Below are 18758 nucleotides of genomic sequence, written 5' to 3' on the forward strand. Positions count from 1 at the left end.
TGAGAACTGGACCTTAAAATAAAGTGTGACCTTTAATCCTCTTAATAGTGACCTGTTATAATTCAAGCTAAATGTGGATATTTTAATTAAATTCAAGTCTATTGGCTGTCTGAGTTAATAATCAGTCAAGAAAAGCAGTTTAATAAACATGCATGGTGGGATACAGTTAATCACAAAGTGTGCTGTGCTGAATACTGTATTTTGGCAAATAAGGTGCATATAGTGTAATAGTATGTGCTGCAGTATACACTAAGAGTCCTGCGGTAGTATGCTAAGCTGAACACAGCCAGTGTGTACTTGTTTTGATTTGCATATATGAGACAAATTTCTCATGTTATCGTGAATATAAAACTTTTCAGCAAGGGCTCATTAAATTGATCAAAAGTATTATATATTTGTAATTGTTATATAATTATATTATTATTATTTTAAAAAAAAATCTATTTAAAATAATGCTGCTCCTTAGACCTTTCTTTTTAACATTAAGCAGCACTAGAGTTGCTTTATTATCACTGAGATATCACATCATTTTTAAATATACAGTATTTTCACTTTGATTTTAGTGAACTTTGCTATTTTGTTGCGTTTTTGTCATTTTCATTCATTTTTATTAGTTATTTTAGTTATATTTGTATACATCAGAGATAAACTTAATAAAAAAATGCCTTGTGGCAACTAGCTGAAAAAAATCTATTCAGTTTATTTTATTTCAAGGTTGTTGTTGTTTTTTAAACATTGATGAGAATAATAATAAAATAAAAATAATTATTGTAAAGCAAATCACCAAATTAGAATTATTCCTGTAGTAATGATGCTGAAGATCCAGCTGTGTATATATATATATATACACATAAAAAAATTAACTAAAAAAAATATGTATGTATATATATATATATATATATGTATGTATATATATGTATGTATACGTGAAAAAAAAATCACTCTATTAATATGAACTGATTCATTCCTCACTACTGTCCTCGCTAATAAAAGCAGGAATATAGATAAAACTATCATTTCTTACAGTAGTTTTTCTTCTTCGTGAAATATGTGGGGACGTTTGTGTGTGCGTGTGTGTATATGCCCATTATTAAACCACTTTCAGATACCACACTTTCAAATATCATCAAATCATGCCTTCAGCCATACTTTAAAATATTCTTTTGGAAAGAATATAATGATGTCTAAGTGAAGGAGAGAGAATGAGTGCGGGTTTTTGAAGTGGACACAGGTGCAGAGGATGAGAGACTTTTAAGCTCCTTTATCAAACCCCAAAGACCTGCAGTCACAACCAGACCGGACTCTTTTTTTTTCTGACTTTCTTTATTCCAGTGACCCGCAGTCATTACCTTCTGTGGAAATGAATGAGCAGGGTTAAATAGCTGCCAATTTCTTCCTCCTTCAAAGATCTTTGAGAGCGGCGAGTACGCCCAATAAACCCACAGCCCTCTTATGTTTTATTCAGCTCATTTCAGAGCGCAGCCCAGCGCCCGGCTTTAAGCTGATTTCCCGATTCATTTTAAATCCCGTCCGCATGCAAAAGTTCCCCTCTTTTTACAGCCCCCCGTTTTAATGAATAGATGTCCAATAAGGACTTTTATTGTCTTAGCATATGTTGCTTTTATTAGCTGAAAATAATTATGTTCTTCGGATCACCTCGGAAGTCCTTCCGAAAGATAAAAACTAGATAGTTTCACAGTGGCTGCACAAGTCCTTCCGAGTCCAATCGTTTTCCCCCTGGGTGCTCCGTGTCCTAATACCCCCACGCTCATTCATCCCCTCCCACCCCATCCCGTTCCGGCCCCCTCCCTTCATCTCGGGCTGGAGTGTGACGGCTGACACGCGCTCTATCTCATCGGAAAGCGCGGTCCACACCGGGGCGATGTTCTCCAGGAGAGAGTCGGGATAGACTGCTGAATGATTGCCACTTCAGCTGTGTTTATTTCCCAACTTGCTCTATTTGTCAGACTGTGTCTGATTTCACTTTTCTCACTTTCTTGTGTTTGCTTTGAGTGGACGACCGCCGGCGATTTATTCTGAGGCTCTTTCACAATGACTGGCCATTACTTACACCGCTGTGAACTCTGTGAGCGCTAGGCGCCCTTTTTTCCTGCGTCAACCTCGCTTTTAGTGGTCAGGAGGCATCTCTATATGTCTTACAGAGACTGTCAGACCTGAAATGTAGAATTTACTTGAAGACCCTCATATCTAGAGATGAGTAATTTATCTGTCCACACCAAAGGGTTGAGGTACGTCTGGTTAGTGTGGTCTAGTTTGCCCCTGATTGTAGATTGCACCATTATGTGGGCAAAAATCATCTTTCTGCATTGGCAGATATTCAGAAGTAGCTGTGTAGCTGTTTTTTCCAGTCTAAAATGACCAGACTTTTAGAAATTGCTTGTAAAGCTCTTGCTATGCTTTTATCAGCAATTGGATTCAGTCTTTTTGTCAACTAGTTTTCTTTCATTGAGTACAGGTTTTGCATTTCATTTTGAAAGCAGTTGGTCATAGGCATCACTGATCTGAGCTTATGCACCTTAGAGTGAAAGAAGCGCATTTATAGATTTAAATTTTTATGTTTTTGGCTAAATTCACTCAAAAATGTAAGAGTGTAAGCTCAGATCAATGAGACCTACAATCAATCAGTTCCAAAAAATAAAAATAAAATGTTCACAAAAAAAGAGTGAATCCAATATTTTTATAAAGAAGCTTGAAAGTAGAAGAGCAGTACTTTGCACAATACTATATTATCACCTCAAAACACTTTTACCTTAGCGCATGATTTGTAAACTAATACATTTTTCTGTTTGCATCACATAACCAGCCTATTTTTCAGCATGAAAATGATTAAATATAATTAAACAACAGCTCTGAGAAGCAGGCTAAAATGGCATGGATGTTTCAGCAACTGTTTTTATCTCACGCTTGCTTCTGTTAACATTATTGGTTGGGATTAGGGTAGGGTTTCATGTAAGTGCTACATTATTCAAACGTGAGCATTAACCTTTTACCACCACTCACTAGACATTTCATTTCAAACATATACCAACCGCTGCCAGAATCACATTCATCTGTTTCAGATCAAACTGAAAATGCACTTTGAAAGTGTTGCAAGAAGCAACGTGATATCATATGGCTTACTTGCTACTGTAAAATTGAAAATGAGAAGTTTTGAAAAATGTTCATGCTGCTCTTTTTTCCGTGCAGTAAAAGTGGATTGGGACTAGAGCCCGTGATGGCACAAAAAAGGAAGAAGCACCATAGCACTACTTCATAGTTAGAGTGCAGAAAAGCCTAAAATTGAAGCTGTTTTTACTGAAAGTCTTGCCTGACAGCTGTGGGCCCTATTTATTTTAATTGCATGTTAAACAAGTGTTTCATGTAAAAAAAAAAAAGAAAAAAAAAGTAGATGAACACTTGAAGGTGCACAAATGAATAAATACAAAAACTAATCAATATTTATAAATGATTTTGTGTTGTCTTTTTTTTCTGAGCATGTGGTCTAGGGAAGGCTTTAATTTTTTTAAAGAGCTGAAATATAATAAAATAGCAAGAAAAATCTGGTGTTTAGCTGGTTGTCCTAAGGCTGTGGAAATCTACATGGGCCGTTCTCTCTGCACACCTCGCCAACATGAATGTTATTACTCACCCTTGAGAGAGTGAGAATGGGTTTGTGGGAATGGGCTCCACCATCAGTAGAACGAGACTCGGGGGAGACGGAGGGCGCCTTTCCCCATTCCATTACACACAGGCCTCCGCTATAATGAAGGCGATTTTAATAGGATTTAATGCATGTGGTGGGGCAAGGTCCTGCTACCTTATGGCCCTGACAAAAGAATACGAGAGTGTAATCATCAAGCCTCATTCACTGGCAGTCCTGCACGCACATTGATCATCCTTTACCATCCTTCCCTTCTGGAGGTGAAGAGAAAGATTCTCGTCTGTTAGAGGACAACAGTGAGACTGAAATACTCTGTCCAGTTTAGGTGTTTTTGTTGTTCACCTTTTAGCATAAAATTGTTGAAATCGTGATCTGTTCTGAGCTGTGACGCAGAGCTTAGCACTTGTGCTAAAGATGTGTTGAGCTCTTGCGCTGATATAGGAGACGAAGGTTTGAGTCTGACATACCTTATACACTCATACATAATATACGCACATTATACATTCTAAATAAGTATGTAAAAATAGGTACTGTGTTAATACATATTTTGAATTATGTGTTAGGACTGTGATTTCTGTTTAAAATTAGAAGATTTTTGCATCTTTAAAATGGTTAATCCTTTGTTTGGATCTGATTTATATTTTTTTCTAAGTTTATTCTTTCCTCCAGCTACTTTTTTCCTGTGCCTTGACCTCCATTTTGCCTTGACCTCCAGGTCTGTTCCTGTTCATTTTCAGGCTATTCACAGTTTCAGTGTAGATGCACCATATTGTTGTCTGCATGCTTCATCTGTTTGCTCTATGACTGTGTACATTATCGCAGTTCTCCTCGGGAGAGGAGATGGTTCAATCCCAGCCCCTGCACTCTGAAAGGACCATTATTCCTCTGTTTTTCGGGCCACGGGCCGTGGAGGTGTGTGTGTGTTCAGAATTTGTGAAGTGTGTTTTGTGGTGTAAATCCTCTCTCCGGCGGTTCATTGGGCAGAAAGAATGGCCATCGCGGCTGTTTACTCTTTACCCAGTGTCCCCCTCACAGCTGGCTGGAGCACGCTCAGATGAGCTGTCGGCTCGCTGAGAGCACCGCCACTGAATGCCAAGGTAAACAAAAACGAGGGGAAAGACAGAAAAACAGATGGAGAGAGAGGTGAAAGAAAAAGAGGAACTGCGTAAATGTTGTCAGGATTGGTTTTTCACGCTCTTTTGTGATAGAGATGCGACTTTTGGGGGTTTGGATGGGGGAGGTTCAAACTGGACAAACAAGATCTGTGAAACTCTGTAATTTTTTTATTTGACCAAAAAATGTCTCCCAAGAACTAGACGTCAAGAACAAGATAAATATAATTATGAATATGGCCTGCACTTTTTTATGCAATTCATAATAGAGCAATAAAAAAAAAGTCAGATGTTTTGGATAAAAGTAGCGAAATGTTATTTATTTTTTGTTTTATATTAATAATTATTTATAATTATTAGGGGACACCACAAACTAAAGGTTTAAGTTATTATTATTATTATTATTATTTTAACAAAAGTTAAATGAAAGGGGCGTTTACTTTTCTGGAGATCAAACTATATATTATATGATTAGTTTTATTTTTATTTGTTTTATAAGAGGATTATAAGAATTTGGATGCCTACACACAGTAAACTAATATTTTGCATGATTTAATTATTTTCTTGTCTTAATCTAATTAAATCTTCATAAAAAGAAATAAAGTAAATGTATTAACATTAAAAATTACTTACTTCGTAAATATAAAAATATAAGCATACATAAATATACAACATACTTTAAATGCACTTTATACGAAAATGGATAACATAATATGGGCGATAAATATGGGCTTGTTAGTTTGCGACAAATTGCTGGTTTGCTGTAACTGATAAACACATTTCACCCACAAATTAAAGAGAATTTTTTTTATATATTTTTCTTACAATAACATGATAACAGGATTGAGCTTGAAGAATGCTGTCAACAATACAATGTATGAAAATATTGTAAAAAAACGAAAATATAAAATAATTACGTGGCACAATGACGAGGTTGATGTATTGTACATATACCAATTTACTCTAATATCACTAAACCATCCAAATTAAAAAACACATCATGGCAAAGAACCAAACCACTGAACATCTTGTTACAATGATTATTTATTAAATTTAAAATATCTTTAGCACAGATTAAAAATCAGACACCTCCAACTATCATGGTCGTCATGAATTGAAAATAAACATTCCTAAAAAAAACAGTCCCTCTTCCTCCATTGGATCCATGATCTCCTTCATAGAATAGTCTCTGGTTTGGTTATAAATGTACAGGTTGTTGCATAGGGCTGAGGCAAAACTAATCGCAATACTCTTGGGAATCGCTGAAGTCAATCACTTCATGGCCATATAATAGAATATAGCAAGATACATGATATGTACAAAAAAAAGTGCTGAAATAAAAGACATTTGCCTTTTGTTTGGTTGTTACAGTCAGAAAACCAGGATACAGACAGAATAAATTACCAATAAAATACACATCGTTATTCTGTGAGCATATGAAGTTTGGTTTTGAAATGTAGGGCCATGGTTCAAAATCCATACAATTAACATTGATCATCCTCCCTACCCAATATCATTTTGATATCGTGTTTGCCTCAACCCTCCTACAAAAATGTCTGAAGGATAACAAGAAAAGACACTGGGAATGACAGCCAAAGATATAATTGCTTATAACAAAAACAAAGTCTAATAAAATAAAATAAAAAAAATCACCATTTTTTCACATCGGTTTATGAGATCATGTTTATTTGACCAATCGTTTTATTATGTTACTTTTTCTCAATTCACTTTTTTTTATATTTTTTTTAGCACATGCCATATGCATTTTTGATTATAAAAGTACCTGAAACAATTGCTAGAGTGTCAGCATGCATAGCTGTTCAATATTTACAGATGTATGTACAACACAGAGGAACTGACAGCAGAGGTGGACAGATCGCTCACGACAACATGAGACCGATGACGGGAAAATTTACACCATTTTTCTTAACCTATTACATGCACCAATGACAGAAAATTCAACACAACCTTTCTAGAAACAAAGGGATATAACTCTTACCCAGTAAGGTCATAACTTGCACTTTCAAGTGATTTTCTCTGCTGATTATAACGTGATGCTCTATATGACAGATACTCTACATTGTGAGGGTGTTGGAGAAACTACATGGAAAAAGGATCATGTCCGTTCACGGTGTATAGTGACACCAGAACTACAGGAAAAAACTATGTCCGCCAACTATAAACGCTCAGCCAGCACAGGACTTTAATACTGATGGTAAAAGAGGAATTAAATCACAATTTGTACACTAGATACAGTCAGATTTTACCAGGTGTGCATGATGGGGGCACCATTCCTGGGTTTAACAAATAGAAGGCGTGAAATTGTATATCATTTCTGGAAATATTAAGCACCTGTATTAATCAAAAAGAAGCACGCTAACCAGACACTACGAGCATATTTAAAGGTAAATATACAATTATGAAGAGCAGGATTTTAGACGAAAAATCGTAGAAACCAAGCATGTTGCTTTATCGTATTCCACCTGGTTAGGACATGGTTTTATCATCTCAATTATTTATTGCTAAACAAAATGACTTATTTGGATCTGTATGCATGAGGTTTCATATTGAAAATTGCATTTGATACAGGAAGACATTAGATATTTACGCACGTAAAAGTGACAAATGGACTTATTGCATGACTTTGGAGTGAATGGTATGCTGTGTCCATTTTCGGCCTTTATTATATTTGACAGAGGAAGCGTTTAAGTGTTGCTCTTTGTTTTATTTGCTTTGGTTTGGTTGTTAGTATTGCTGCAAAAATGATCAAACGGATTCGGCGGTTTGTGTTTTCGTAGAAGTTTGAATACTGCAGTATTTAACTCAGTGGTTCTTCAACTGGTGGCTCTCAACCCATTTTTTGTTCAAATTGTGGACAGAAAGGAAAAACAATGTTGGCGCCAAAATTGTTGGCGTCAAAGCCCGTTTGTCCAAATAAATTTGTGGTTCTCTTGGTAAAAGCTAGCAAAATTAGGCAGATAACATCATACGTCATCCTCATGTTTGGGAAACCACTAATAAAACAATACAGCATCAAAGACTTTTGTACAACAGACAGTTGTAGTCATGTGTTGGGACGTCCTTAATGCCCAATGATAAATCTTGTGTCCTGAAGCGAAACCAGTTGATAACCACTGCTTTAACTGATCTGCAGCTCTCGCTATCTCTGTTTTCTGGGCTGAGCTCTTGATAAATGCGAGCAGTACCTGGTCCAGCATGTTAATGCGTTTTATCATAAAGCTTATCTGCCCAAAAGGGCCATCAGGGTCAAGTGCCAGGAGGTTCAGCATAACGGCAATAAGATCCATGTTCTCTTATTCAGTCTGACAATCCAATCTCACCATCTCCCTCAGCTAAATACACCAAAGCAGGAGGCTCATGGTTAGAAACGCTATTATTGTCCCGCTGTTAACGGATAAAGGAAATGGTGTTCCAGTCTAGAGCCTCAATAGATCAATCGCAGATCTATATTTAGTGAGGATGCATCTGAGAAAGCTTGATGGGAATGTATTCAATGTTCAGAGTTCTAATAAAGCACATGTACTAAATCCCAACTGAACAATCAAGCCGACTGTACGCTCTAAGCTGTAATTCAGATGGCGATTACTGTAATAAAGTCGCATAAGCTAACTGCTAGTTCTGCGTTAGCCCCATTCATTTGGCACAGCTCTAATGTGGGGCTGCTGGGATTTAACCATGTGTTCTCCCTGCATCTAACATCCACTAGGAAGTCTAGGCAGGCTTTGGAAATGGGCTAAAGCACATTTGGAAGAGGATTTTGATTCATTTCAGCCCATTGTTTGGCTAAGGGACAGCAGCATGCTATCCAGCGCTGAAATCACGCTCCACATCCATTAGCGCTGGTAATCTCAGTCATGCTAGTCTTCACAGTGCGTCATTACAGAAGGCATTAGCAGCACCAAGTGGCAACTGCAATGGAGCATGTGCACTCGTGAGGAGTGTATTAGTGTTAACTTTGAGCTGGTGGGTACTGTATTCTAATGAAGAATCTGCTGAAAAACACTTCTTGAACTAGCCTGAAGTGGTTTGTTAGATACCAAGCTGGTTTTCAGTGGTCGGGCTAATCTGATTATCTGCTTTTGGGTACTTCTCAGCTGGTCAGGCCAGAAGAGCAGATGGCCAACCAGTTAAACCAGATGAACACCAGCCTGGTCAGGTGTTCAAGATGAGCTGAACCACCTCAGGCTAGTTTAAGCTGCTTGTTTTTTTTTTTTTTCCTGCTAAAATAAAAACGTGGAGCCTAGCGTTAGCATACCTGCTTAAAACATGTATGTGACCATAAAGATGTAAAATATTGGGACATTATAAAAATCAATACTTGCAGGCCATTTATATGGTTTCTAAACCTTTATTCTGGGTTTGGATTTCAGTGCACATTTGTTTTTCCTAATGAGCTCATCGAAAGCTAAGACAAGTCTAGCAGATTCTCTTATTAGAACCTCACCTTAATAACCAGGGAAATAATTTCACACAGCTTTGAACACTTTTTTTGTGCATATGACAACATTAAATGTAATTACAAGAGCAGTGAATCCATAAAGTGCATCTCTGCATACTGACTCACTGTGTTGGGTTCGCTAGAGGGGTTGAGTGACATTTTCCATCCTTTCATATTCCCAGCTTCAAATATGTATTAACTTATCACTGCAAAAGCAGGTAAGACTCCAGAAAGATCCATCCTTTTGATGTCATGTTTATTGCCGCGCTAACCAAAGCAACATGCAGCATCTGTGTACTTCAAAAGACGCTTGGTCCGACACACGCAGATACAGAAAAACACACTAAATGGGGATGAGCGCGTGAAGTTCGCTCGCTGAATTTCTGGCTACAGCCTTGGCTTTCTTCCTGCGAGTTTGTGTGTGCGTGTGTATCTAACAAGCGTTCTGTCACAGTCTTTGCCAGCTTGAGCTACAGCTGTTGATTTGGCTCCTTAAATGAGACAAAGTCTTTGTACTGTTGCGACGCGTGTGTATTTGCGTCCGTTTAAAGAGTTGGCCATCGGTGCACATCCCTGTAAACGTCTGCCAGATGATCTCCTTAACGTTGCCCTGCACTTTTTTTCAGATCTGAGACGCTCCTGCACTATTTGAAGATAAAGCAGCCATCTATTTCATGTGCATCTCACAGAAGTTAACTTCCTGCAGGAGTTGCGTGTGAAGTAGCACAGGACGGTTTCTTCTGTGAGAGGAGGGACATAAGAGGAGTCTGGAAACATTTGAACTGCACGTCAACTCTAATTCTGTCTGACATGTTTTTCTTTTCCTCTAAATCTTCATCCCTCTTTCCCCAAGACAGTTAAAACCCCGGGATAACTAACCATCCCTAAAAATTTGCCGCTTATCTTTCATGTGGAAAAGTGCAGAGCGTCTGTAAGACGTGAAGAGTCATTTGTTTTTGTGTAAACAATCAAACCCGAGGCCATGAACAAAATAAACACTAAAAGAGGCATGACTGGGGGCGTACATGTTGCATATCGGACACAAATGAGTGGTTTTGACGTTTCATGAGCAATTCAGTAATGTGAGGGGTTTGGATTGCTAGGCTGACCTTTGAACCGTGGCTGAACACTGATACCACTCTGATTTTAAACTAGTTAAGTCTTAAACCAACATTTCAAATTTTTACTCAACCAATGGTGTGACATTGAAGACAAACTCTTTTTCGAAAAATGGAAGAATGGAGGACTGTTTTGCGCAATTTCACTTGTATTGGCTAGATTGGTGCCAAAATTACACCTTGACTTCACCTTTACATTTTAAAAAAGAAATTCAAGTAACTGCCTTCTGTCTTAAAAGGGGTTCACACTGAAAACGATTAAGTCACTGGAGTTTGCCAAAGTCCTAATAGCAACTGCAGTAGTTGTATCTGTGTATCTGCATTGGTAGTCACCTAATTTGAACTTGCCAATGGTATTTGTCGGCCTTGTCGTGTCAAATCAACAAATGACTTCCGGTTGCTTTGTTGCTTCAAAACGCTGTCAGTGTGAATGGCCCTTCAGAGATTTTCATGGGGCTTGACCGTTTATGCATTCGTTACAGAGGATATTGGGATTTGGGGTATACGTCTCCAACTTGGGTACCCTTTCATTGGATATCTTTGTGCTGGATCCCTTGTTTAGGATTTAAATTTGTGTTTGTGTGTGAAGATGCCTTTTCCAGCAATGACAGAAAGTCCCCATTGACTCGGTGACATCCAGAAATCCCTTTGACATGAGATGAATGGACAGTTTTGGCAGGCTTCCCCACAGTCGTCTTTACAAGACTTCCCCAAAGCACTTCCTTTCTGCTATGTACAGTATCTACAACTATACTGTTTTTGTGTGTGTGTTGATCATTGTCTGTGATTCTTGGCAGGCGTGCAAGAGATATACAATAAACCTGCCAATTGAGTGCTTCTCAGTTCCAGTTTCTGAGATATTATATCCTGTTTTTCCTACTTACAGAGGAGATAACGGCAAGGCATGTCATTGCTATTGTTGTCGCTTGGTTGTTCTGCTAACCTTTGAACCCTAGAGAGGATACAGCATTCAGACAGCAAGAGGTTTGAGTCCACCTTAAAAGCTTTTATAGAACTTGCCAGAATTGAACACTTCCACCATAAACCAGCTCATCTCGGTGGTTCCTAGACTAGTATTTGGCAGATACCTATATGACAGCATGCAGATTGTTGACAGCCATGTGTCTGATGTACGAGTACAACAGGAACTCCATTTGAACAAGTTCACAGTCTATCCCATGGTGTCTTTTGAAAGTCTGTGAAGCACCCCCTTCTCAGGATCAGTTTTAGGGGGAAAAAAAAGCAAGTCTCAGATGATTAGAGGTGTCTTTGGTATTGCCCCGAACCTTTGAAGAGTGTCACCCAGTTCTTCAGGCTCCATACAAGAACAACAGTATTTATTTTTGCTCACATTGCTTCAGTTTATTCTGATATTTTCATTTTTGTATCCACAGCAACAGGGAGCGGCCACTACAGTCTACTGCGCCGTGGCTCCAGAGCTGGAGGGTATCGGAGGGATGTACTTCAACAATTGCTTCCGCTGCTTGCCCTCTCAGCAGGCCCAGGACCCTACGGCCGCCCTCAGCCTCTGGGAACTCAGCGAGAGGCTCATCCAGGAGAGATCCACCCCCCCTCAGGTTCTCTGACCCCTCCTGGCCCCGCGACCCTCGCAGGGTCACCTACATGAATGTCACAGCTATGTAGAGGATTCAGGCATAAGATAATCATTGTTTGAAGGGGCAAAAAAGATGCAATTCAAAAACTGTACAAGGACGTTGGCAATCAAGCTTGGAAGTTATCTGGGAATCGGGAACTAGAACCACATGGGCTGGGATTTCTACAGCAGATAAAGAGATGCAGAGAGACAGCGAGAGATGCAATTCAATTGTGTTTCTCTCGTTCTCAAAGGCGTAGTCACTCAATCCGGCATTAGGGTTTAACTAGGTCTAGATCACTCTATAAATGTCTCCTTAACAAGCAATAACATTTGAGTTGTCTTAAGAGGGGTCTATATGGTTTAAATGGATGCTTACAGAATATAAATACTCAAGATCAATGTCAAGCTTTGTGTCTGTACAGATAAAAATGTTGAATAAATGTTGGAATGGTGTAACCTACAAAGACATAATGCAGGAAAATGTACAATCTGTGAACTATTTACAAACATGGTGTCTTCAAATTGCTAAGAATAAGCCTGTATTCATATCCTGTACACAATATACACAAGATGCTGTTCGGAAAGAATTTAAATGCTGTTTTCTTTCTTTACCCCATCTGGCTAGAGCCTCCCAACCACCTTTTATAAAATGCTGGGCTAATGTGAAGTACAATAAAACAGCATCTGGTACGAGAACCGGAGGGCCGTCAGTGACAGAGAGACAGAAAGAGTCCACCTGGTCTGGAAATATCTGGTGGAAGTTCCGTTTTGAATTCCTTTTATTGTCTGGACTGCATCATCAAGCATGCAGGGATGTTTCAAGGCTTTCCTAATTTGTTTTTCATTGTTGGCGAGACATCTGACTGTAAAATCAGGGTAGAGTCAGTAGAAGGGGATTGTGGGTAAGGCTGAGGAAGGGCACTCAGGTTGATAAAGAGTTTCTGATTTCTCTCAGTCCTCCATCATCTTCCTCCTCCTCATCATTGTCTTCATCAGGGGTGAATTTTGGAGAGGTTGTGCTTTGTGGCAGTCTTGGAGCCATGGGTCACCCTAAGCCAGAAGCATTCCAGTGTTACACTGTCTGTAAAGAAAGAGAAAAAGAGAATTATTTAAAAATTTAAACATGATATAACGTATTCTTTGTATATGGCTGGTAAGATTCATTTTTAATTGTTTTTGCATTTGATTCATAATCAGTTTAGGATTATTAATTTCAAGTTAAAAAATGATTAACCTATCCATTCATGATTTTTTTAAGTTACAAATAATAATAAATATAGTTTAATATCACATTGGATTGCTTGCGTCAAATATTAAGTTATGCCGTCAAACTGACCTCACAGCTTTAACTTGAAAGTTGAGTAAGTGAGAATTTATTCAACAAAGTCATTGAGAAGAACTGGCTTAAAACTGTGTTCATAGACATCACTACTAATAAATGATGCATGCTCAGCATACAGTACAAAATGTTTTTACACTACTTTTTTTATGCGCACATTGGGATAACTAAATTAGGAAGAGTCTTTTATATTCCAGGACCAGTGAAGAGCACTTCTCTTGTGCGTCAGGGGTGAGCGAGTTCCCCAGGAGTGACATGAGCTGAACCCTTCCTTGCCTGTGTGTTTAACGAGGCTTTGACCATGACCCGGAACAACTCCATAAACAAACGGCCTGTCACACGCATTACTCGCTCCAACAGAGTAATTGACACATCAAGAAACCAATCATAAAGGAGTCCTGTCCCGCCCTTTCACGCTTGTGTGGCCAATGAAATCAATAACCTGGACCAGCAGACGAGGATAAAAACTCTAGCACACCAGAAAATCAGACGGCATTTCAACACAAATGCAATACAGATCTGGTTTAGTGTGTCAAAATATGTACAAAATATAAGCTTGATCTGTTCCCAACATGTGCGAAAAGTGCAACCCAGCATGTGATTTGAAGAACCGGTTGTGTAATGCTCAGAGTACATACTCTCCTGCACAAACAGGGTTGCGTAATGTACATGTAGACAGTGTACCCTTCTCAGTGCAGGTGGCCTATCTGTGTTTGCTCCCACACACACACTGTATAAAGAGACCATGATGCAATGCCAGAATTGCACACATGGATTGGTGTACGATACAGAAAGATGGACGAGGTGTTCCTTGTCCATCCCAGGGATAAGACTGAAACTATGGCACTCATAAACAAACAAGCTCTTCCTTCTATATTTTCGAGTTGAGCGTGTGGGATTGGAGGTGGGGCGGCACTCTATTTCTGGTTCCACTCAGTCTCTTCCCTGTTCGCGCTCTCTTTCTTGTTCTATCTGTTCTCTCCAGAGAGGTCTGGGAGAGGTAGAGGCAGTAAAAGTGTCACCGTGTAATGAATGGGCCCCTGATGGAGGGAGAGAAACAGAGTTGGGGGGGGGGTCTGAGGAGAGACTGGTTGTTATTTGTCTGAGATTGAGGGAGGATAGCTAATGATGTGAGGCATGTAAACCTGAAGTGGCACTAAACCATTTGTGTATGTGTGGGAACCGGTGGGACCGCCCCGATCCTGGATAACGGGAGATAAAGTGGGAACACAGATGTAGTGTTTCTGGGCCAGCCAGGTGTCACATACTGAATTGTTTGCAAATGGCTGAACATAGATAGGAAAGCTTCCAGTTTCCAGTCTCAACAAGGGTACTGCTCTGCAAGGTCTTATCCAGGGGACTAGAGGGATTCTTGTAGGACACATCCGCGATGTCTGATATTATGTTTAGTGCCTAGCACTGAAGCACATTTCAAACAGATAAAGGTGCCGGCTTATCCTTACCGCAAGGAAGAAGTCTGATCAGAGCATCAATCTGCAGATCTACGAGGAGCGGTAGATCTGCACTACATCTTTGCGTTGATTTCCATCTCTTACCAACCTCTCGACTATCTATGACCTATAGAGGTGACAGTAGCAAGCTTTGGGAGAATCTCAACTCTTCATCGTAGCCACACAGAGCAACTTGGCCAAGATTGACAATCATCTGACCTACAAAAAGGGCACAAAAGGTTTCTAAATGTGTCTTAAATGCACCCAGAACAAACAATACCCAATAATAACATGCACTAAATGATGTTGACAGTGTGCCACAGGTGACAGGGCATCTGAGCTTTCCGCCTCGAGGTCTTCTGGAAAACTGTTGGCTCCATGTTGGTTGCATCCTCTGCTCAATCCCCTCTGCCTTCGGGGAAGTCTGGGTGGCCATCATTTGGGTTTTATGACCCTTTTCTGCCTCCCCAGCAGGACGAGCAAATGCTCAGCTGGGTCTAGACAGACGCTGGTGATATTGCTCTCCCCAAGGCATAGATTCGCATATAATAAAAACAACAGCATTGCCTCCAGAGTTGTGCCAAGTTTGGCCCCAATGATGTCTTGGAAATACTAGTTGTTATCCAGATTCGCAAGAGTTTATTAGCCAAATATACAACTAGACTACAGGGTTAAGCTATTTGGGAACTAGTCATTGGTTGGGAATCTAGATAATAGTTGATTGAGAGTGTTCAGATCAGGTCAGCAGTATCTAAAAAGGCAGTCAGAATAAGACAGACAGGCAAGTAAAGGTCAATCTCAAAAAGATCTTATCCTACAAGTCAGGGATCAAGAAGACCCCTTTAAAGTAAAATCCAAGCTTTCTTTTCCCAAATCCCAGAGAGACGCTGTGCAAAAACCTGCTAAAAATGATTTCAACTGCTTCTATAACCATGCATGTCCTGCCAAGAAGGCCTTTGTGTCTGAGGCACTGGAAGATTCATGAGTGGATGTTTTTCTTGTTTCTTCAACGGAGCCTTATTGATCATTGTATTGGAATCATTTGATAGTAAATCAATGTTTTTCTTTCAGCACACCGGGCAAGTGTGCCGTTTTTCAAAGGCCAGTCTTGATCCTGGAAACAAAAATGTATACACACCAACTCACCTTGTTTACACAAATCTAACTTGAATCATAGTTATATTTCACAGCAACACAACTACCAAAAAAGTTCAGAGATGACAATAATTTAATATGGATACGTACCATGACACCTTTTTTCTGCATTTACCTTAGTATTACAATTCATTCAACTTCTGGGTGTTATAACAATGTTATATATCATTAATTACTTAACTTTGGTTCTTTTTCTTGGCTTTCCTCTCTGTGTTTAGCTTGAAATAACCGTCTGGTTGTGGTACGTACCATCTAAGCAGCAAAAACGCAAATACACCCGCATTTCCGAGGTAAACTGTAATATAAAGAACTTCAGAGTTACTGATATGCTGATAAGCATTACGCGGTCCTGTCCAGTACAGGCCAATGTAGTGATGCAAGACAAAAGGTGACTTTCAGAGGTAAACGGATCTCCCATTGACCCCCAGTATATGTCTGCATCACTTCCTGTATGTACAGCCCTGGCTGTAACCAAAAGCCTTTCCCTGAACACTCACAATATATCCGCTTAATCTACCCCCATTTACAACGACACACTCAATCTGTATCACTCTCCCGCTCCCTCTGCCTGTTTAAATAGGGGAAGAGAGGCAGTATGACATCATGTCCTGTAACAAAGCCACGCTGCATGCCTGTTCTCTGACCTGTTTGCTTGGATTCTGACCGTACTGACATGTCCGGTTCCCGCTCCAGGATGGGCGGCACATCTGAGAGAAGCGCAGACAGGCTGGAGAGCTGTGCCACATGCCAGGTGTTTAATATCAGCACTGCGTGGTGCAATTACCCCGCAGAAATGAGCTTTTAATTCCATTTTATTGGCCCAATATTGCTTCTGGTGTTTAGGTTTTTAAACATTATAATTAGTTTTGAAAAGATTGGTCGACCTCATTCTATTCCACAATACCCCATGGCTTTAAACAATGCTCAGCGGTGGCATGGATGCAGGTTTCTGGAAACGCCTGGGTTGCGGTGAAACACGATTTTAATAGCGCAGGAGAGCTTTGAGACAGCTGGCTAGAGAAGCACTTATTGGTGAATATGCTGCTAAAAATATAAAAAGAATATGATTTTAGTGTTTCGGAAACAATTTCAGTATGCAAAACCAACAGGAAGTAGAGGGAAAATGCATTGAACGGACCATTTTACTACATGAAAATGTGCTTTTGCCATAAAATTGTCTATGGCAGGACTTTTCAATGCCGAAGACCCAAATTTAGAACCATTTATAGTGTAATTAATTGTTCTAGTACTAACATATCACATGAAAAATGTTTAGATATACATACACACATACACACACACACACTGTAGCCTGTTTAAAACACATCCAAGCACAGTAATCTTTTAATCCAAGTGGTTTATTGAAATGAATATTGGCTGGAGGAGAACAATTACATCTTATTCTTAAACTTACACAGGCTTAGTGGGCTGTGAAATGCCAAAGTGTGTAGATATTTTTAATGAATATGATCAATCGTACGGCTCTCGGAGGAACAGATACACTCGATAGAGAGATGCGACCTGGAAAATTTATGATCCACGGCCATCCATAAACTGTCACCTCTCCAGCGTTCGAGATTAGCATGTGATTAAAATGTAGGTCAATATTTATTAAGAGCCGTTATAAAGTCAATGTTAGTTTTATGAAATCCAGTAGCTGACTGCGAGAGAAGTTTATGACGAGATAATACATTTCTTAAGAGGTAGTGCGCACCATGACGCTGTTTATAGGAGACTCATTTATATTCTGTTTAGTAAGTAAATCTATTTTTCGAAGTTTGTGGGTGAGATTTAAAATAATGAAAACAGCTTGCTATGTTCAGTCCAGCGAGAATAGTTTCCTCCAAAAATGAACCATACTCGCCTTCAAACCAGTGTGATTTATTATTTCAAAAGTTGTTTTGTAGAATGTTCACGCTGCTCTTTTACATGCAGTGAAATCGAACACTGAAGCTCCCAAGCTCAAAAAATGACCAAAAACTATAGAAATATAATGACCTAAATGTCAGTCTTTTCCTCACACAAATCTATAATATAACACATGAGTCATATAGATTCATTTTATGGTTCTTTTTTAGAGGTTGACAGCCACTGATTTAGAGAAAAGAGCAGCATGAACATTCTGCTAAATTTCTCTTTGTGTGTTTTCAAAAAAAAAAGTTTTTTATTGGAGTAAGCGTTACAAGAAAGTACCATTTCATTCTTTATACTTAGAAATGTCCTGTTTAATTCAATGTGTTACTTGTTAACTATTTGTAATTATAATTTAAAAAATTTACTACCATTTTCTGACTTAAAATGGTTTCTAAACCATTTTATATATATAAAAAAAAGCTAACTACTGAATGATGATTAGATTAATTAGGTTTGGAACAAGGCCTTTCAGAGATCTTTGCTTATTTATTGATGTACTCACTAACTTGCTTACAAACAATAGTAATAATTAAAAATATATAAAAATGCATTCAAAATACACCTGGCTCAAAAATACAAGGGAGAACTTATCAGATTATAAAGCTAAAAAAGGTTTAAATACAAAAATACAACAACAATTATATAATTTTTATTACTTTTTTCCAGTTTGTATGCACTTCCGTGAATTCATACTGTATATAACATTTTATTTTTGGGTGAACCATTTGTGTGTAAAAAGAGCAAAATCTTTAGAGGCCTGCTCTAAGACGTTGGTAACATGAATGATTAGATTGATTATAGACAGTTTTACTTGTTTTGAACGAGGCCTTTGAGAGATCTTAGCTGAATTTATATCAAAGGTCTTGCGCAAGTACTTCCTGTCGTCAAAGAAACGTTTCAGAATGCGGGGAGTTTTCAACACACCCCAGAAAGAAGATACTAATCTGCCGTG

The 18758-nt window shown here is 38.9% G+C and overlaps 2 protein-coding genes across 6 annotated transcripts in view; one reads left to right on the forward strand and one right to left on the reverse strand.

Annotated features, from left to right (window-relative positions):
• The window catches only part of wwox (WW domain containing oxidoreductase), a 227186-nt gene extending 214652 nt beyond the window's left edge, over window positions 1-12534 (forward strand). Inside the window, 1 exon segment of the mRNA XM_042753325.1 lies at window positions 11745-12534. Within this exon segment, the coding sequence (XP_042609259.1) occupies window positions 11745-11936 (192 nt within the window). The 3' untranslated portion in view covers window positions 11937-12534.
• Window positions 5714-18758, reverse strand: part of LOC109050796 (transcription factor Maf-like) — a 79681-nt gene continuing 66636 nt past the window's right edge. For 4 of the 5 annotated variants that reach the window (XR_006158621.1, XR_006158622.1, XR_006158623.1 and 1 more), the window contains one exon: window positions 5714-13028. The gene's annotated coding sequence lies outside the window, so the exon portion shown is untranslated. The remainder of the gene's footprint in view (window positions 13029-18758) is intronic. The other variant, XM_042753321.1, reaches the window with a different exon arrangement.

The sequence above is a fragment of the Cyprinus carpio genome, chromosome B25 (assembly GCF_018340385.1).
Source record: "Cyprinus carpio isolate SPL01 chromosome B25, ASM1834038v1, whole genome shotgun sequence".
Classification (NCBI taxonomy): Eukaryota; Metazoa; Chordata; class Actinopteri; order Cypriniformes; family Cyprinidae; genus Cyprinus; species Cyprinus carpio.